This window comes from Cladophialophora immunda, assembly GCF_000835495.1.
Source record: "Cladophialophora immunda strain CBS 83496 unplaced genomic scaffold supercont1.2, whole genome shotgun sequence".
NCBI lineage: Eukaryota > Fungi > Ascomycota > Eurotiomycetes > Chaetothyriales > Herpotrichiellaceae > Cladophialophora > Cladophialophora immunda.
The window spans coordinates 1,087,101-1,100,763 of NW_015622542.1; the positions used below are offsets into that span (position 1 = coordinate 1,087,101).

The 13,663-nt window shown below is 51.7% G+C and overlaps 7 protein-coding genes across 7 annotated transcripts; 2 read left to right on the plus strand and 5 right to left on the minus strand.

Moving 5' to 3' along the window:
• Nucleotides 1–730: 730 nt before the first annotated feature.
• Nucleotides 731–1,415, minus strand: PV07_02723 (uncharacterized protein; the record flags this gene model as incomplete). Its single annotated transcript, XM_016389353.1, has 2 exons — nt 731–1,331; nt 1,387–1,415. 2 exons carry the CDS (start codon nt 1,413–1,415, stop codon nt 731–733), a joined length of 630 nt encoding a protein of 209 aa, XP_016251255.1.
• A 564-nt stretch (nt 1,416–1,979) lies between these two features.
• On the minus strand, nt 1,980–2,618 carry PV07_02724 (uncharacterized protein; the record flags this gene model as incomplete). The annotated part of the gene is made up of 1 exon (XM_016389354.1): nt 1,980–2,618. The coding sequence occupies one exon, from the start codon at nt 2,616–2,618 to the stop codon at nt 1,980–1,982; it is 639 nt and encodes a 212-aa protein (XP_016251256.1).
• Nucleotides 2,619–2,651: 33 nt separating this feature from the next.
• Nucleotides 2,652–6,050, minus strand: PV07_02725 (uncharacterized protein; the record flags this gene model as incomplete). The annotated part of the gene is made up of 1 exon (XM_016389355.1): nt 2,652–6,050. One exon carries the CDS (start codon nt 6,048–6,050, stop codon nt 2,652–2,654), a length of 3,399 nt encoding a protein of 1,132 aa, XP_016251257.1.
• Nucleotides 6,051–6,306: 256 nt separating this feature from the next.
• PV07_02726 (uncharacterized protein) lies at nt 6,307–8,270 on the minus strand. The gene is made up of 2 exons (XM_016389356.1): nt 8,025–8,270; nt 6,307–7,953 (listed from the first exon to the last, which is right to left on the minus strand). The coding sequence occupies exons 1-2, from the start codon at nt 8,223–8,225 to the stop codon at nt 6,559–6,561; spliced, it is 1,596 nt and encodes a 531-aa protein (XP_016251258.1). The 5' UTR covers nt 8,226–8,270; the 3' UTR covers nt 6,307–6,558.
• Nucleotides 8,271–8,421: 151 nt separating this feature from the next.
• Nucleotides 8,422–9,371, plus strand: PV07_02727 (uncharacterized protein). The gene has a single exon (XM_016389357.1). It carries the CDS (start codon nt 8,583–8,585, stop codon nt 9,219–9,221), a length of 639 nt encoding a protein of 212 aa, XP_016251259.1. The 5' UTR covers nt 8,422–8,582; the 3' UTR covers nt 9,222–9,371.
• A 1,233-nt stretch (nt 9,372–10,604) lies between these two features.
• Nucleotides 10,605–11,829, minus strand: PV07_02728 (uncharacterized protein). Its single transcript, XM_016389358.1, has 4 exons — nt 11,689–11,829; nt 11,583–11,618; nt 11,345–11,460; nt 10,605–11,269 (listed from the first exon to the last, which is right to left on the minus strand). Exons 1-4 carry the CDS (start codon nt 11,702–11,704, stop codon nt 11,216–11,218), a joined length of 222 nt encoding a protein of 73 aa, XP_016251260.1. The 5' UTR covers nt 11,705–11,829; the 3' UTR covers nt 10,605–11,215.
• Nucleotides 11,830–11,964: 135 nt separating this feature from the next.
• On the plus strand, nt 11,965–13,222 carry PV07_02729 (uncharacterized protein; the record flags this gene model as incomplete). The annotated part of the gene is made up of 3 exons (XM_016389359.1): nt 11,965–12,369; nt 12,438–12,820; nt 12,873–13,222. The coding sequence occupies exons 1-3, from the start codon at nt 12,308–12,310 to the stop codon at nt 13,220–13,222; spliced, it is 795 nt and encodes a 264-aa protein (XP_016251261.1). The 5' UTR covers nt 11,965–12,307.
• Nucleotides 13,223–13,663: the final 441 nt, after the last annotated feature.

Sequence of the window (13,663 nt, forward strand, 5' to 3'; positions counted from 1 at the left end):
TGATTAATTGAGAGGAGCTGTGTAGGTATGATTGCGGTTGATGGGTCTGGGTGTGAGAGAGGAGATGGGGACGGACAGAAGAGTTTGTGTTGAAGATATTCAAAGATCCAGGACTCAGATTGAACTGAAGTCAGTGAAGCGAACCTGCTTGCTTGCTTGGCTGGCGCCAATCTCTGCAAGAGAAGGTGAATGTGAGTGAAGATGGAGAGGGAACTGAGAAGCTGATTGTTAAACTTGATCGCAAAGCGGTGTCAAACGTTCATTTCATTGTAAAGCCAGTGAGTCGATTAAGACGTGTCAATCCTGTCATTCTGCTATGAGAAGTCTCATAACGAGGCAGAGGACGACCAGGCACGTGCCGAGTTCATTATTGAGCAGCCCTCAGCAAACCTCTTAGATTTCCCTGACCTTACGCAGTGCTCTCATATTGTGTCTACCAATTCTGTGTCTCTCTGTCATGTTGTTTTGATGCTCCTCGACCAGGACACTGTCAGATGCTTTCCATCTCGCAGCCCCTTGTCATTCACGGCTTTGATGGTGGCATCCATCATCCTTCCATCACCAGTCTCGACTAGCAACCCAGCAGCTCCCCCTTGCTCGTTCACTTCTCCCTTCACAGGTCTTCGAATCTTCAGGTGCGCGAGGGGTCGGTAGCACGAGAGCACACACGCATCTCGCCCCTGAGACAGGCACTGGCCGCCCATCTGCATTCTTCAAGGTGTGGTGGTGGCTAGGCTTGCATGTTCTCTTGATGGCCCTTGTCCAAACGTTCCATGAGCATAGACAGAACCTTTCCCTTGGTTCCATTCTTATCATCCTTGTGGTTCATGAAATGCTCCCATCCACCATCAGTTTTTGTAATGAAGCGCACCCAACCGTCGGCATTAATCTTGTCCGCCAGGCCTTGTATCAGATACTCATACAATTCACGATGGGTGATTGCATCGTCATCGAATAGCAGCTCGAGAAGCCCGGTAGCAACAGGGAATAGATAATCGGACCCTCTTAAACATGCTTTGCCTCTGACTTCGAGGTAGGATTTGAAGTTTTGTGACTCTAGCAGTATGGCCAACTGCCAGAGATAACAGAAACGAGGTACAACTTCATCCTCAGGTATCTCACGATTGTAAAGCCATGTTACAAAGCATCCGAAATCGCGCTCACGGACATCAGGACCGACAGTAATCCGGACGCTCTTGTTGCATCGGTTGGTCAGCTTCCTGCAAAATGTCATCGATTGACCTTCGAGGAGTGCTCGGTGAATGTGATGTACTCTTGATTCCCACGACGTTCCCGATGCAGTCACAGAAATCGTGGGTGACTCGGTGAACCTATGAAGTGAATCAGTTATGCGCGATACTTGAGGTGCTTTAGTGATCAACTTACACAGTGGGCCGGGGCTTGCAAATCGACATGGTGCGACCTTATCCCAAGAATAAGATGGTTGAGCAGACTGCAAGTCGGTGGCGATGTCAGGGGAGCGAGATGAACGATGGCAAGATGAGGAAGATTGCGACGAAATAAGTTCTGTTCAGTCTCTGTTACAACAGAACGCCGTTTTTTTTTTTTCCAAAGAGAATCATGGCTGCTAGGGACAACGAATGATCAAAAGTGAATACCCAAGACCTGGCGCAGTTGTGTTTGTAGCAGAGCGTGCAAGTGAATTTCATAGTTGTGTCCTCTAGCTGCCCGATTTCCTGGCCTGATCATTTTGTACCCAATCCATTATTGAGCGTCTGCCTGATGTATCAGACATGGTACCCAAAAGCTCAAGTCTGCAACTGGTCTCCGGTAGATGCCACCGCCAAGGTCAACACTTCTTATCATGGACACAGGCGAAACTATACCCGCACATCCTCGACCACCTGCACCGGCTGCAACCACGTAGGGCATGCATAGACGCTCGATTGCTGTGTAAGGTTGCCAGGCCATCCCACGGGATCCAGGTGCTTTTCAGGGATTCGCACGAGAGGCAGAAATCAAGAAACTTTCTTTCCCTGACCGGATGGAGAGTGAGGTCGGTTGTCTCGCTCTTCGCTACCTTTGATCTCGGACTGCGAAGGTAGTGGACTGGGGTCGCTGGCAGGAACCTTCCTCTGATCACCTCCGCAAAGCCTCAATGGGGAATCATCTTGCGCCTTTCCCATATCCGTAGTGCTGGTCCGTTCTTGCATTTTGTTGGCCAGATGTTCTTTGAGCCGGGGAATACCACATCTCTCGGCCAATAAGTACGTCTCCTTGATATGTTCGCCGTCTTCATCGCAGCAGACGCAATTCCAGCCTCGGTACCAGCTCAGCATGCACGCAAGGACGGCAGGGTCGACGTCTGCGAAATCGAAATGTCGGGTCCTTGCCTCGGGGCAGTCTCCATGCAGCCGGTCCTCGAAGTATGTAGATTCATGGCAGAGTCGTGGTTCATCGAACGAAAAGAACTGGCGGTTACTTCCTGTGCCGGCTGCGAATGTTACCACATTCGTATAGTCGAACAGATTCTTGCGCGGATTGTCGCTGGTCTGACTGTCGCCGGGCTCCATCAGGCATGTAAATAAGTAGAATGGTGGATCCACACGCAGATTCAGAACCGGTATCAGGAAGAATGTAAGATTATATTGACTCATGGGTGGCGAGCTGCCCAGCAATGTCAAGGTGTTTCACGACTCGAGGTACTCACTCCATGCTGTCACATCCTCCATCAAGTCCGTGAATCCAGAGTATTGCCCAAACACAGCATCCCAGCGCTCCCAGTCGAAGCCCATGTTCATATCCGTGTCACCCTGGTGTAACTCGGTATAGACGAAGCTTTGGTCCCTGTGCGACTCCTCATCATTGTGAATGGGCACTCCGTCGCTGTAGCCATTCACATAACCGTTTCCGTAAGACGCTTGAATGGTTTGCTGCTTGGGTAACTGACTGTCGAATACGTCCTGCTGTGTGCCGGTCACAGCATTGACGGACACTTGTCCCCAGCCATGTTGAGGTGATGCATGGGACTTTTGCTGTTCTGTGTGTGTGCCATTTCTTGCTTCATTGCCGCCAAAAAGTGGCGTTGCCTGAGTAGGACAAGGACGAGTCTGCCCCTCCGCTCTGGGCACATGTGAATGGATCGGCAGGACTTCAACTGGCACAGTCTCGCCCGCGGCGGCCTTACCAGAGCACTTCTCCATACGTTTACTGAGTGGAAATGGCATTCTTGGCTGGCCTTCCCGCCGTGCCAGCACTCGAGCGCCATTTGACCCAGAATCACTTTCAAGAGTTTGGCGCAACTGGCTCCGCATAGTCTGGGAACAAAGAGGGCCTTGCGGTTCATTGCCTTCACTCGCAAACTCTTTGTGGGCCAGCTGCACAATATATCTCACCCCTTCTTCCATTACCTGTTGTTCTGCTTGTGCATCGTTTGTCCATGAAGCCAGGGGCTGAGGAGTCGGGGTTGGGGTGTCATAAATGGAATCTTCTCGGATACTTTGGGCAATTTTCTGCGCATCCGACAATGGGACCGCGATGCCAAGCTCGATTTGATCGGCCTCTGTCCAGAGGACTGTGGGATCGAGTCCTGCTCTTTGCCAGGCAGCTGAACGAAGGCCGCGCAGCATGTCCCACGCTTCCACGCCACCCTCCCGCAGCGGTCTTTGAACAGTGACACCGTCGGGCCCGCCGACAATACCGGTTCCAGGAGCAGCCAGCCCGAACACCTTGTCGATCAATTCTCTTGACCTGGGTGCCTCAACACTAGTGGGTCTTTCGTAGAGGTCAACAAGAACTATCAAAACCGCATGAAGCGGTCCGTAGGTCGCAGGCCAACCCCATTGAAAAGGTTGCAAGTCTGGATCGGCTGCGAGTGATATGAATTTTCTGAGGAAACTGTGGCAATTATGCAGCGCGCATTGTCGGCCCATATCCCACAGCTTGCTTTTTGTATTCTTCAAGAAAGGGGCGTATGCGACACAATGGACTTTGTCAATCAGCATAGATAGATTAATTCGGGCCCATTTGTTGTAGGCGGCTTGCTTCTGACGATAGTAAGCCGCCAAAGGCCACAAGGGGTCAGTGTTGTTGACGGAGGTCTTGTAGTGCGCAATGTCGTTCGAAGTGATTGGACTGCCCATCAACACATCGGTATCCGCCGAACGTTGCTGCGCTTCTCTGGGCGCATCGGGTACGAATCCCATTTCTGGCAGTCCTTTGCTGGGAATGGACTTGATGATAGCGTTGACTTGATCAGCTGCTTCAGTCATGATTCTTTTCATTTCTTGCACGTCGCCGTTCGTGAGTCTTTTCGTTTCTAGATGAAGCGACACGACGCTTCGCGTGGCGCATGCCATGATCGACTTCCCCCTCGCCAGAAGTGACAGGGTGCCGAAGGCTCTCGGATTCGTGCTCTCTCCATTTGACAGTGCGCTATAGGGTGACGAGTTCTTTGGAGATTTGTCCGAGTTGGCGCTGGCGTTTCCGTCCTCAAACGCCCGAGCGTCCCTGTCCTCGCAGTTGATTCTCGTGTCGCAGAATTTCTCAGAGATCTGAGAAGGGTAGCCGCTCGCGACAACATGAGAAATATCCAGCTGGATGATCTGCCACCAGAGCCTTCGTCGCATGCCTTCTTCGGTCACAGACAGCTCAAACAAAGTAGGCTCTCTGTGTAAGCCCATGGTCAATGCCAACCTCACCGCCAGCGACAGGTACAGGCTACCTTGTAAAGGGTCTTCTTCCGCTATTGGCATGCTTTGCAGGAGGACCAAGGCCGCAAGTTTGTATAGGCTAACATTCTGGGCGAAGGAACCCAGTAGGAGGCAAAAAACCACCTGATCGTGGAAGCGGGTGCTAAGTCTGGCTCTCGAAACATGAGGAAACCATTGCCGGAGCCCCTTCGTGGAAATGCTCAGAGACCCTGCGTACCATATAGCATGGATCACGGCCAAAAAGTCCAAGTCCATGTGGTTTGCCTCTGAGAGGCCGTTCGACTCGATCTGATCCCAGAATTCTTCATGCTTCTTGCTCACCTCCGAGGGTAGAAGAAGCCCTAGAATTGGATACACCCCGGATAGCCAACATCTGAAGAGGACGTTGCTCTGTGCTCTAGTGGGCAAGCTCTGTGTCAGATGTTGTATGGCGGTCGCTGGCGTACATTTGATTGGCATATTTTGCAGCAGACTAGATTTAGAAAATGGCATCAGGCGACATATCGGGCAATGGCTGTCCGGGTCGATGTTTTCCGGCATCTTCTCGCCAGCTTCTTTGTGAAAGTCGGTGGGGTTGCAGATGTCGTCCTTTTCTTGCTCGCGGCCTTCGTCAACTGGCGGAGCCCACTCTCGCGGCCTGTCACACTGCTTGTTCTCCGGGCTGATCGAGCTTGCGTATGTATTGTCCCGACGTCGCATCAGGTGATTGAGTTGATCAATCTCGTCGGAGATATGGTTCCAAAATGGGTCTTCTGTCTTTGATTCGCCATTGCTCAGTCTCAAGCCTGACAAAGGCATGCTGAGGTCAGAGGGTTCCCTCGCTGGTCCGTGATTGCTCGGTTGAAACATGTCCAAACTCATGCTTGATTTTGGTGGAATCCCGTCCGAACCTGAGTCTGAGGTTGAAGCCTCAGGCGTAAGCAGCTCTTTCAACCGCAGATCGTTTCCGTTGCCCTGGCGAAGCGCGTCAAACATTTTGGTCAAACGGTGTAGCTGCTCTTCGATAGCTTTGAGGTCGGCAGGCGATCTGAAGTCGTCAGATCCTATCGTTGTTCCGAAAGAACCTTGTCTCATGGGGCTCGACTTCCGCTTCTTCCAAGCCGGTGCTGTGACTTCTTTCGGTAGTTCGGGTTGTGCCGAAGAGGACGTGGTATCATCCTGGCTGTAGAAACATTCCACGTCTGCCTTTTGACAGCCTCCACAGATTGGACGGGCTTTGTCACACTTGACTTTCCTCCGGCGACACGTGAGGCAGCTATAGCTCGCTCTGTTTCTTGTGATTTGACGCTTTTCGGGTCTGACAAGGCTCGATGTTGGCTTAGAACCGTTCAAGACAGACGGCGCGTCGCCAGGCTGGCCAGCACTGAACTGAAACATCGTTGATAAGGCTGAGCCAGACACTGCAAATCCGTTCTGGCTCTCTGGTCGTCCTTACGACTGCTCTTGAGGATGCTTGGCGGTTGTGTATGGACGGCGGACAGGCTGACAAATAGGGTGAGAGGAGGTTGTGGTCGTCGATGGCCCTATCATCTCATCGCAACTGCCTCAGTGCCGGGACCATCCTATTGCTCGTGTGATCTCTATGTAGAGTTTTGGATCGTGTATGAGGGAGATGTACAATTAAAAAGATGATGTGAGATCGAAGGAGGTTCTGCTGTTGGATTCCAGACCTCGCGATGTCGATCGAGCCAGTGCTTTTTTGGGTTAAGACGGAGCTTGGCATTCACGGTAGTCGACTATCAAAGACGCCTACCCCGACAAGGATGCCTACCACAGACCACCAAGACCAGCTCCTCAACCATGCTCAGGGGCACTCTTGGGTTCCTTTGGGTCCTTGTCCAAACCATGTACATGTCTATTTGTACTCGGTAGTGTGATCGGACCCTTAGTCGCTAAAGCCTTCCCAACTCTCCTCTTCCCGCCGAGTGTCGATAGCTTCACCAGTAGTACTCTTCTTCGTTCCCACCGGCGAACGGACAAAACAGCAGACGAAGAAGCCCATGGTCCCCTCATCGTCTCCTGGATGGCACCGAATGCATGCTTCACGTTCCTCTTCGCCTAAAGCTGAACGACAGCTCGCTGACTCCTCAGACACAGCCAAACCGCGCTGCCCCCATTGACGCATCCCTCGAACTTGTTCTTCCCTCCGCAACAGCCGCCAGCTTCTTTCCTTTGCAGTCCGAGACTGTAGCACTCGGAACACGACGGCTTCGTTCTCCTCCACATGGATTGAACATGTCGAATAAGTTACCCGGACGGCAGCCGGGAAGGAAAGAGCGTGCTCGACAATCTTGGTTTGCAGGTTCGACAGTTTCAGTAGTCTAGCGCTATCTGATACAGCGTCTCTCGTTTCTTCGACCTCATTTGCAATATTCACAGCCTCTTCGTGATGATGATCTCTTTTCCTCTTCTTCGAGGCCTTTGGAGAGGGTGTCGGATGTGCCTTCTCAGATCTTGGGTCAACAGGTAGCGCTAAGGAAGGAACGTCTTCGCGCCCAACGATTCCACTGCCGGAGCAGCTCGGATCAAGGAGAAGATGTGTGACGTTCTCGTACTTGGCGTCATGAGAATTGAGACTCAAAAAGTCACAACTTGGTTGAACTATCACAGCATCTGAGCCGCTCTTCTGCATCATGGACAATAATGTCTTCGACCGATTAGGATCCCGCTCACAAGCAAACACCTTGGTTTCCGTCTTCCCATTTTTGGCAAGCAGCGCCGCGAGATGGGAAGTCTTGTTTCCGGGTGCAGCACAAGCATCTAAGCAGTCTCGAATGTCAGAATTGCCACCCCTTTCTCCGACAAGCATGCATGCCGGGAAGCATGAAGCCTTGTCTTGCAGAATGAGTTTTCCGTCTCTGTAGGCTTGTGTTTTCGTCACGTCTGCCTCCGGAGGCAGTGCGACTAGATCTGGAACGTGCTGATCGATGGCCAGAACCTTGTCTGTAGCAAAGGAATTGGTCACTTCCGTGATGGTCGCAGCGGACTGGTATCCCTTGAAGGTCGTAGCAAGCTCCTGCTCGAGGCTAGTCTTCAATGTATTGATGCGAATCCATCTTGGCTGAGAGCGATATGCCCGCGGACTCTCCGCCAAAAGACTCCTTCGCAGATTGTCTAACGTAGCACATCTTCTCCGCAGCCTAGCTTTTGTGAATTCCGCTTGCAACCTCGCTTTATTTCTTTCGATAGCTTGTCGAAGGGGATGTGCAGAGGGCGCTGCGACGCCACTCTTCGAGAAGAAATGGTCGTGGACAAGAAGCAAGGAAAGGATTGGTGTCAACTATTAGGGGGAGCCCCAAGGCTGAGTCAGTCAGCAGAGACACGAAAAATTGGGAGAGAATTGTGTCGAACCTTTTGTTCTTGACCCAGGAGGCCCGCATTGTCGACGACTTCTTTGATGAACTGGTCGTATTTTGCAGTCTCTGAAATGAGCGCATAGATGTGTGCCGGCTTGGATTTCAACCCCAGTTTGTTCCCGTAGATGCGAGACTTCAGCGAGCCGTCTTGGGCAGTTGCCGTTAGCACCGCTGCTGCATCGTAGTACAGAGACATCTAAGAGGCCGGTCGCAGGACGATGTGCTTAAGAGCCCAGTCACCTCGAGCAGGAAGATATTGGGAATCAACCAGGCGGCCCGTCACACAGAATTATTCGCCCTGGCAACAAGCCAATCACGATGCTCCATTTTCCAGCCTCAGCCAGACATCCTCCCTCTTCCCGCGTACTTTCATTCTTTTATACCTGACCACAGAGCAAGCGAAATCCAAATATTCCATGCTACAGTTCGATATCACTTGACCTTCAGGTGCTAGATACGAGAACTTTTGGCCACGCCCTCGGAAACAATCTACAGGCAGGTAACACGCCCTTGAGCCGCCCTCCCATACCAGATACTCTCAGCACTCAAATTGATGCCACGCACCGGGCAGATCTGGTTCCCAAAGCCCCCCAATATGGAAGATCCAGATTACAACATCATGATGTGTCCACCTCCAGGCGATGATGCAGCCCCCCACGGCTTTCCAGCAGATCCTCGAGCCCCCGAATCGCCGAAAAAAATATTCAGAGATGCCATGGAAGTCCGCATCAAAGTCTTCTGCGACGAGCAAAAATGTCCACTGGAGGCCGAACTAGATGAAGATGACCTTCGGTCATGGCATTGGATCGTCTATGGGTGGGACCCGGCTGGTGAGATTACGCCAGTTGCTTGCCTACGGATCGTTCCTCCGCCACATCTTCCTCATCCAAATGGTTTCAGCGACCCGGATGAAAAGCCATACGTAAAGCTTGGGCGTGTCGCAACATTGCCCGAGCACAGGGGCAAAGGTTTGGGCCGGCGTCTGACCGAGACAGCGCTCCAGTGGTCCTATGCTAATTCACTTGCGATACATCCGGAGTGGGATGGCCTTGTGCTCGCCCATGCTCAAGTCGCAGTGGAGAAAATGTACGAGAAGTTGGGGTTTGTGACTGACGAAAGATTGGGGCGTTGGGATGAGGTAGGCATCGAACATCTCGGGATGTGGAGGCAACTAAGGCACACGGACGAGTAGGGGACAAAAATGGTGGCTCCGGGGGGAATCGATTGTTCTGCTTCATGCGGCCTCCTGCTTAGTCCGAGGCGTACTGGACTTGACGGGCCGTGAACTATTGACGTGAGTGTCCTGGTGATTGCATAAACCCGTTCATTAGCAGCTTTACCATGTAACCGTGCCTGTACTAAAAGGGTTTTTCTTGGTTTGCATCCAAGTCCAAGGGTGATATTGTCTCATTGACAAGTCGGTTGTCAACTTGTTGCAGCAGCCTCTCGCTCCAACAGTCAAAAAGGTTAGGAGGGTGAGCATCCACTATCTGTGGCACATCCTTAATGTGGTACTGCACCAGAGATTTCGTTTGCATTCAATCACCGAAACCCGACCTTGGTCGCTTGTGTCTCTGGGTCGCAGCGTCAAGGGAGGCTGCATCGACAAAGCCGGCACTCGCTGCCACCACCCCAAGAGGCGGGTGCACGGAAGTCTCTCCTCCTTGACCAAGTGATGCCGAATGCAGCAGTTGCGTATTCAGCAATGACATTCCGTTCCTTGACTCCACTTTCGTCTGTTCGTTTGGATCATCCCTGCGAGTCTGCACGCAAAGAAGCGGCGCTGAAACTAGCAGCAATGCTTTCCGCTCCCGTTGCAGGACACGCAGACGATGCAGCAACTACTCATCAACCTTGTGCATGTCGAGTGCCCAGCCGCACTGCGAGCCTGCTTTTCCTGATGAGCGATTTGCGCATCCTTGGTATGCCTTCACCAAGTCGCAAGGGTGTAGAGGAGGCTGCCTTCATCCCTCCACCTCTCAGTAGAGGATCGTCCAGCGGCATTACCCCCTTGAAGAGCTTGAGATTTGGTACCCTGAAACAATCTAGCCATGCCACAGAGCGATCGTATTCTTCCTAGTCTCAGCCTGACTTCGGGACTGTCAGACTTGGTCTCCTCGGTGTTCACCGAGGATCCAGGAGGGTCAATCTTTGTTTACCTAGACGTAGCGTCGACCACACGGAATGCTGATTATACGTTGCTGACACCGGTATGAGTCCGATTATGCTCAGTCGGCTAGGACCGTTCATACAACCGAGGAAATGGAGGCTCCACCGACTGGAAGATAGACGACATGTCCGCACTGCAAGGCGTCCATTTGTCATCATCTTTCTTTGCAGGAATGCCTTGCCCGACCTTTCTGTGACATATCGCTTGGGAATCTTCTGTTTTTCCACGCAAGCTTGCCGGTTAGTGTGAAAGGTGGCTATTTGTTTGTCAAGAAATCCAGGGCTGCATACTCCGTACAAGAATGTTAGAGGCGTTTTTGCCAAATTTGGATGTTAGTCAGAGATTACTTAACTTGTTCATCGATCCCACGGTGGATGCGCGGTGCCAGACATCAGCCCACTTCCCCCTGCATCTTTCCTTTCAGACAGGAATCACAAGATTCCTTACCTCGGTTTCATGAGGATTCAACTGTAGCCGACAACTAGCTCAATTGATTACACACCGTAATTTTGCGGCGGAGAAGCTCCAACTTCCACAAGGCCTTTACGGATACCTCAAGTCAGGCCGTGTAGTCGTTGTTGTGCAAGCGCCAATACACGACACCAAGGGGGCCGAGTTGGAGACCAATTGTACCGGCGACTTGCCTCAAGAGATTAGGAGGTTACCAAGACCAGACTGAGGGAGGGCACCTGGGGTTATCCATGCTATGTCGAACCTTGTTTGCGGATGGTTATGAACAGTGAACGACTGCGCGGAAAACTGTGCTCGCACGACGAGTGGAATCTCGTTGGAGGTTAGGTTCGAGACCAAAGGGGGTCATAAACCCGTACAAAAACGTGTCGTAGGTTTGTATCATTGCCCCTTTGCCCGGGTTCTCAGGTCCATAGAACATCCATGTCGCAGCTGATCGAATGGTATCTCTAGTCACAGAGACGCATATGTACAATTTCGCTTTTTTCCCTTCCTCTTCTTCTTGGGTTTCCCTTGAGGTGCCACCAAGCTCTTCTTAACAAGATTTAGAACTCGCTGATCGTATCACCTCGGAGCTTCGCGCGCAAATCCCATTTGCCCTGCCCATTCCCAACATTCAGTCAGCCATCGCAATTATAACCGTGACTCCAACCGCACGATGCTTGTGGACTTACATCTGTCTTCGCAAATGCGTATCCAACAACCGAAGGCACGAATATGGCGTACATGAAGGAAATGAAAGCCGTGCGCGGCGTCCAGCGGAAGTATCTCCATCGCTCTTTGTTTAATTCTGCAGCCTGCAGTCAGCTGCTTGTCCCTTGTCTAGCTCCTTCTCATTTCAACGGGTCCATCAGCGTAGCAAAGGGCCTTTGACGAGCATGTTGATTTCGACTGGGAGTGTGGGAGACGTACGGTTATATTTCTCGAGAGCGGGATCATGGCGGAGAGCTGTTTGAATCACGACGTCAGCTTCCCAATCACTGCTCGGTCTCTGTCCAAGCTTAAAACGTGTACATACGTGTTGGTCCAGCCATGATTGACCACCGCTTGAGTGTGAGATGTTGTTTTGGTAGGTCAAGTCCAGGTGCCTGCGATGTCAAGGTCAACTTGGAGGATGGATGGAGGTCAGCTAGATGTGGCTGTCAAGTTTCTTGGCGTGGTGAGCTGTGGCTGGTGCTCGCAGTGGCGATGCATGATCTTTCATTGTGTTGCTTACAGTTCTCCGTACCAGGCAGGACCTCTGTCGATAGCTCGATTGGTCTCTATCGTATTGTATTAGCTCACTGGGTGAATTCCGTAGCCCACAAGTTCAACTTGTAATACCTCGTATACTGAATCGCATCTTCAACCACCTCTTGAAATCAGAAACCAAATATCTCTGGGTCCTGAAACGGACATCTCCCCATCTAGGCCCGGAACTCGCAGCACCGGTGGGGCGGAATTCTTTAACGACCATCGACCGCACATTTTGACGAAGGGATAAGCACTGTCTTTGAAGCTGACACCAAGAGATCCTGGCCCCCGTGCAGACGTAGCCGGCCAGGGCGCGAATCAACAAGGACAGAGCCCTCGTTTACCCTGAAGCTATCCATTCGAGGTAGTAGGAGTCATCTGGCTGCATTGTACCTTGCTGCGAAATGGCCTCCCATGCACGCCCCGAAACTACGGGGACCGGGGAACCAAAGATCACTCTTCACTGGTGAGTAGGCAGATTTCCTTTCGGAGATTACTTCGCCTATGCAAAGGCTGTTCTGAAGGGTAGGCCAGGCTTGAAGTCTCCCGGGCTCATAGGATCCTGTTCCTCTTCGAGGAGCTTGGAGTTCCATATCAACTCAAAACGTACAAACGGACCAAAGAACGACTCGCCCCGCCAGAGTTGAAGAACATTCACCCCTTGGGTAAATCTCCTGTTGTCACCATTGAAACCTCAGGCTCGACCACGCCAGTTGTACTTGCAGAGTCCGCAGCGATTGTAGAGTACTTTTGCGACTATTATGGAAAAAGCACCACTTTGGTTCCCACCAGGTATCAAGAAGGTAAGGATGGGAAAATTGGAGGTGAAACGGAGTCCTGGTTACGCTACAGGATGTTCATGCACTATGCTGAGGGCAGTCTCATGCCACTTATGCTGCTATCGCTCATCGTTGGAAGTAAGTTTCTTCAGAACTTTCCGCATAGGGATTCAGAGGCTCACGAAATCAGGTATCAGGAATGCTCCCGTTCCATTCTTCATCAAGCCGATCACAAACAGTGTTGCTGGCAAGGTTGAATCATCCTTTCTGCAAAGAAACATGAAGAACCATTACGACTTTCTTGAATCCCAACTCGCAACATCCCCGGACGCGGGAGACTACCTCTGTGGGAAAGACGCCACGGCGGCGGACATTATGCTTTCATTCCCACTTGAAGCTGGTCAATCTAGGTCAGGATTCACGCAAAGTCAATATCCCAGGGTCTGGGCATACATCGAGCGACTTCATGAAAGAGATGCATACAAGCGTGCGGTCGCGAAGATTGTGGAAATCGAGGGCGACTTCAAGACCACCCTTTGAGAATCCAATACGTTGCCGGCATGGTGCATGTACCAAGCAAAGAGAATTGGAAACGAGGGACGCACCATACTGCAACAATTCGCACTTGCTGGACGTCGTGAAGCTTTGCGATCGCCCTCCGTCACCTAGTCAGCCGACCTGGTTTCAGTACACTCATTGGATTACTGCCGGTCACATCCTCGCCCCTTCCCTCAGGTGAGGGTTGATAAATTCCTAGGGGTGGAATAAGAGATGCTGGCTCGGTCCAGACCGAATTGGCCCCCCGGCAGCAGGCGTTTCTCACACATTCCTCAATCATTTGGCCTGATATATTTCACGGTGAAATCACTCAGCTCGACTCGCTTAGTGCTAGTATCTCACCTCGTTCCACGATCGTTTCTAGGGCTGATGACATAGGCAAATGAGATGGCGGCGGTTGACCTCAGCCGCAATGACGCTCCA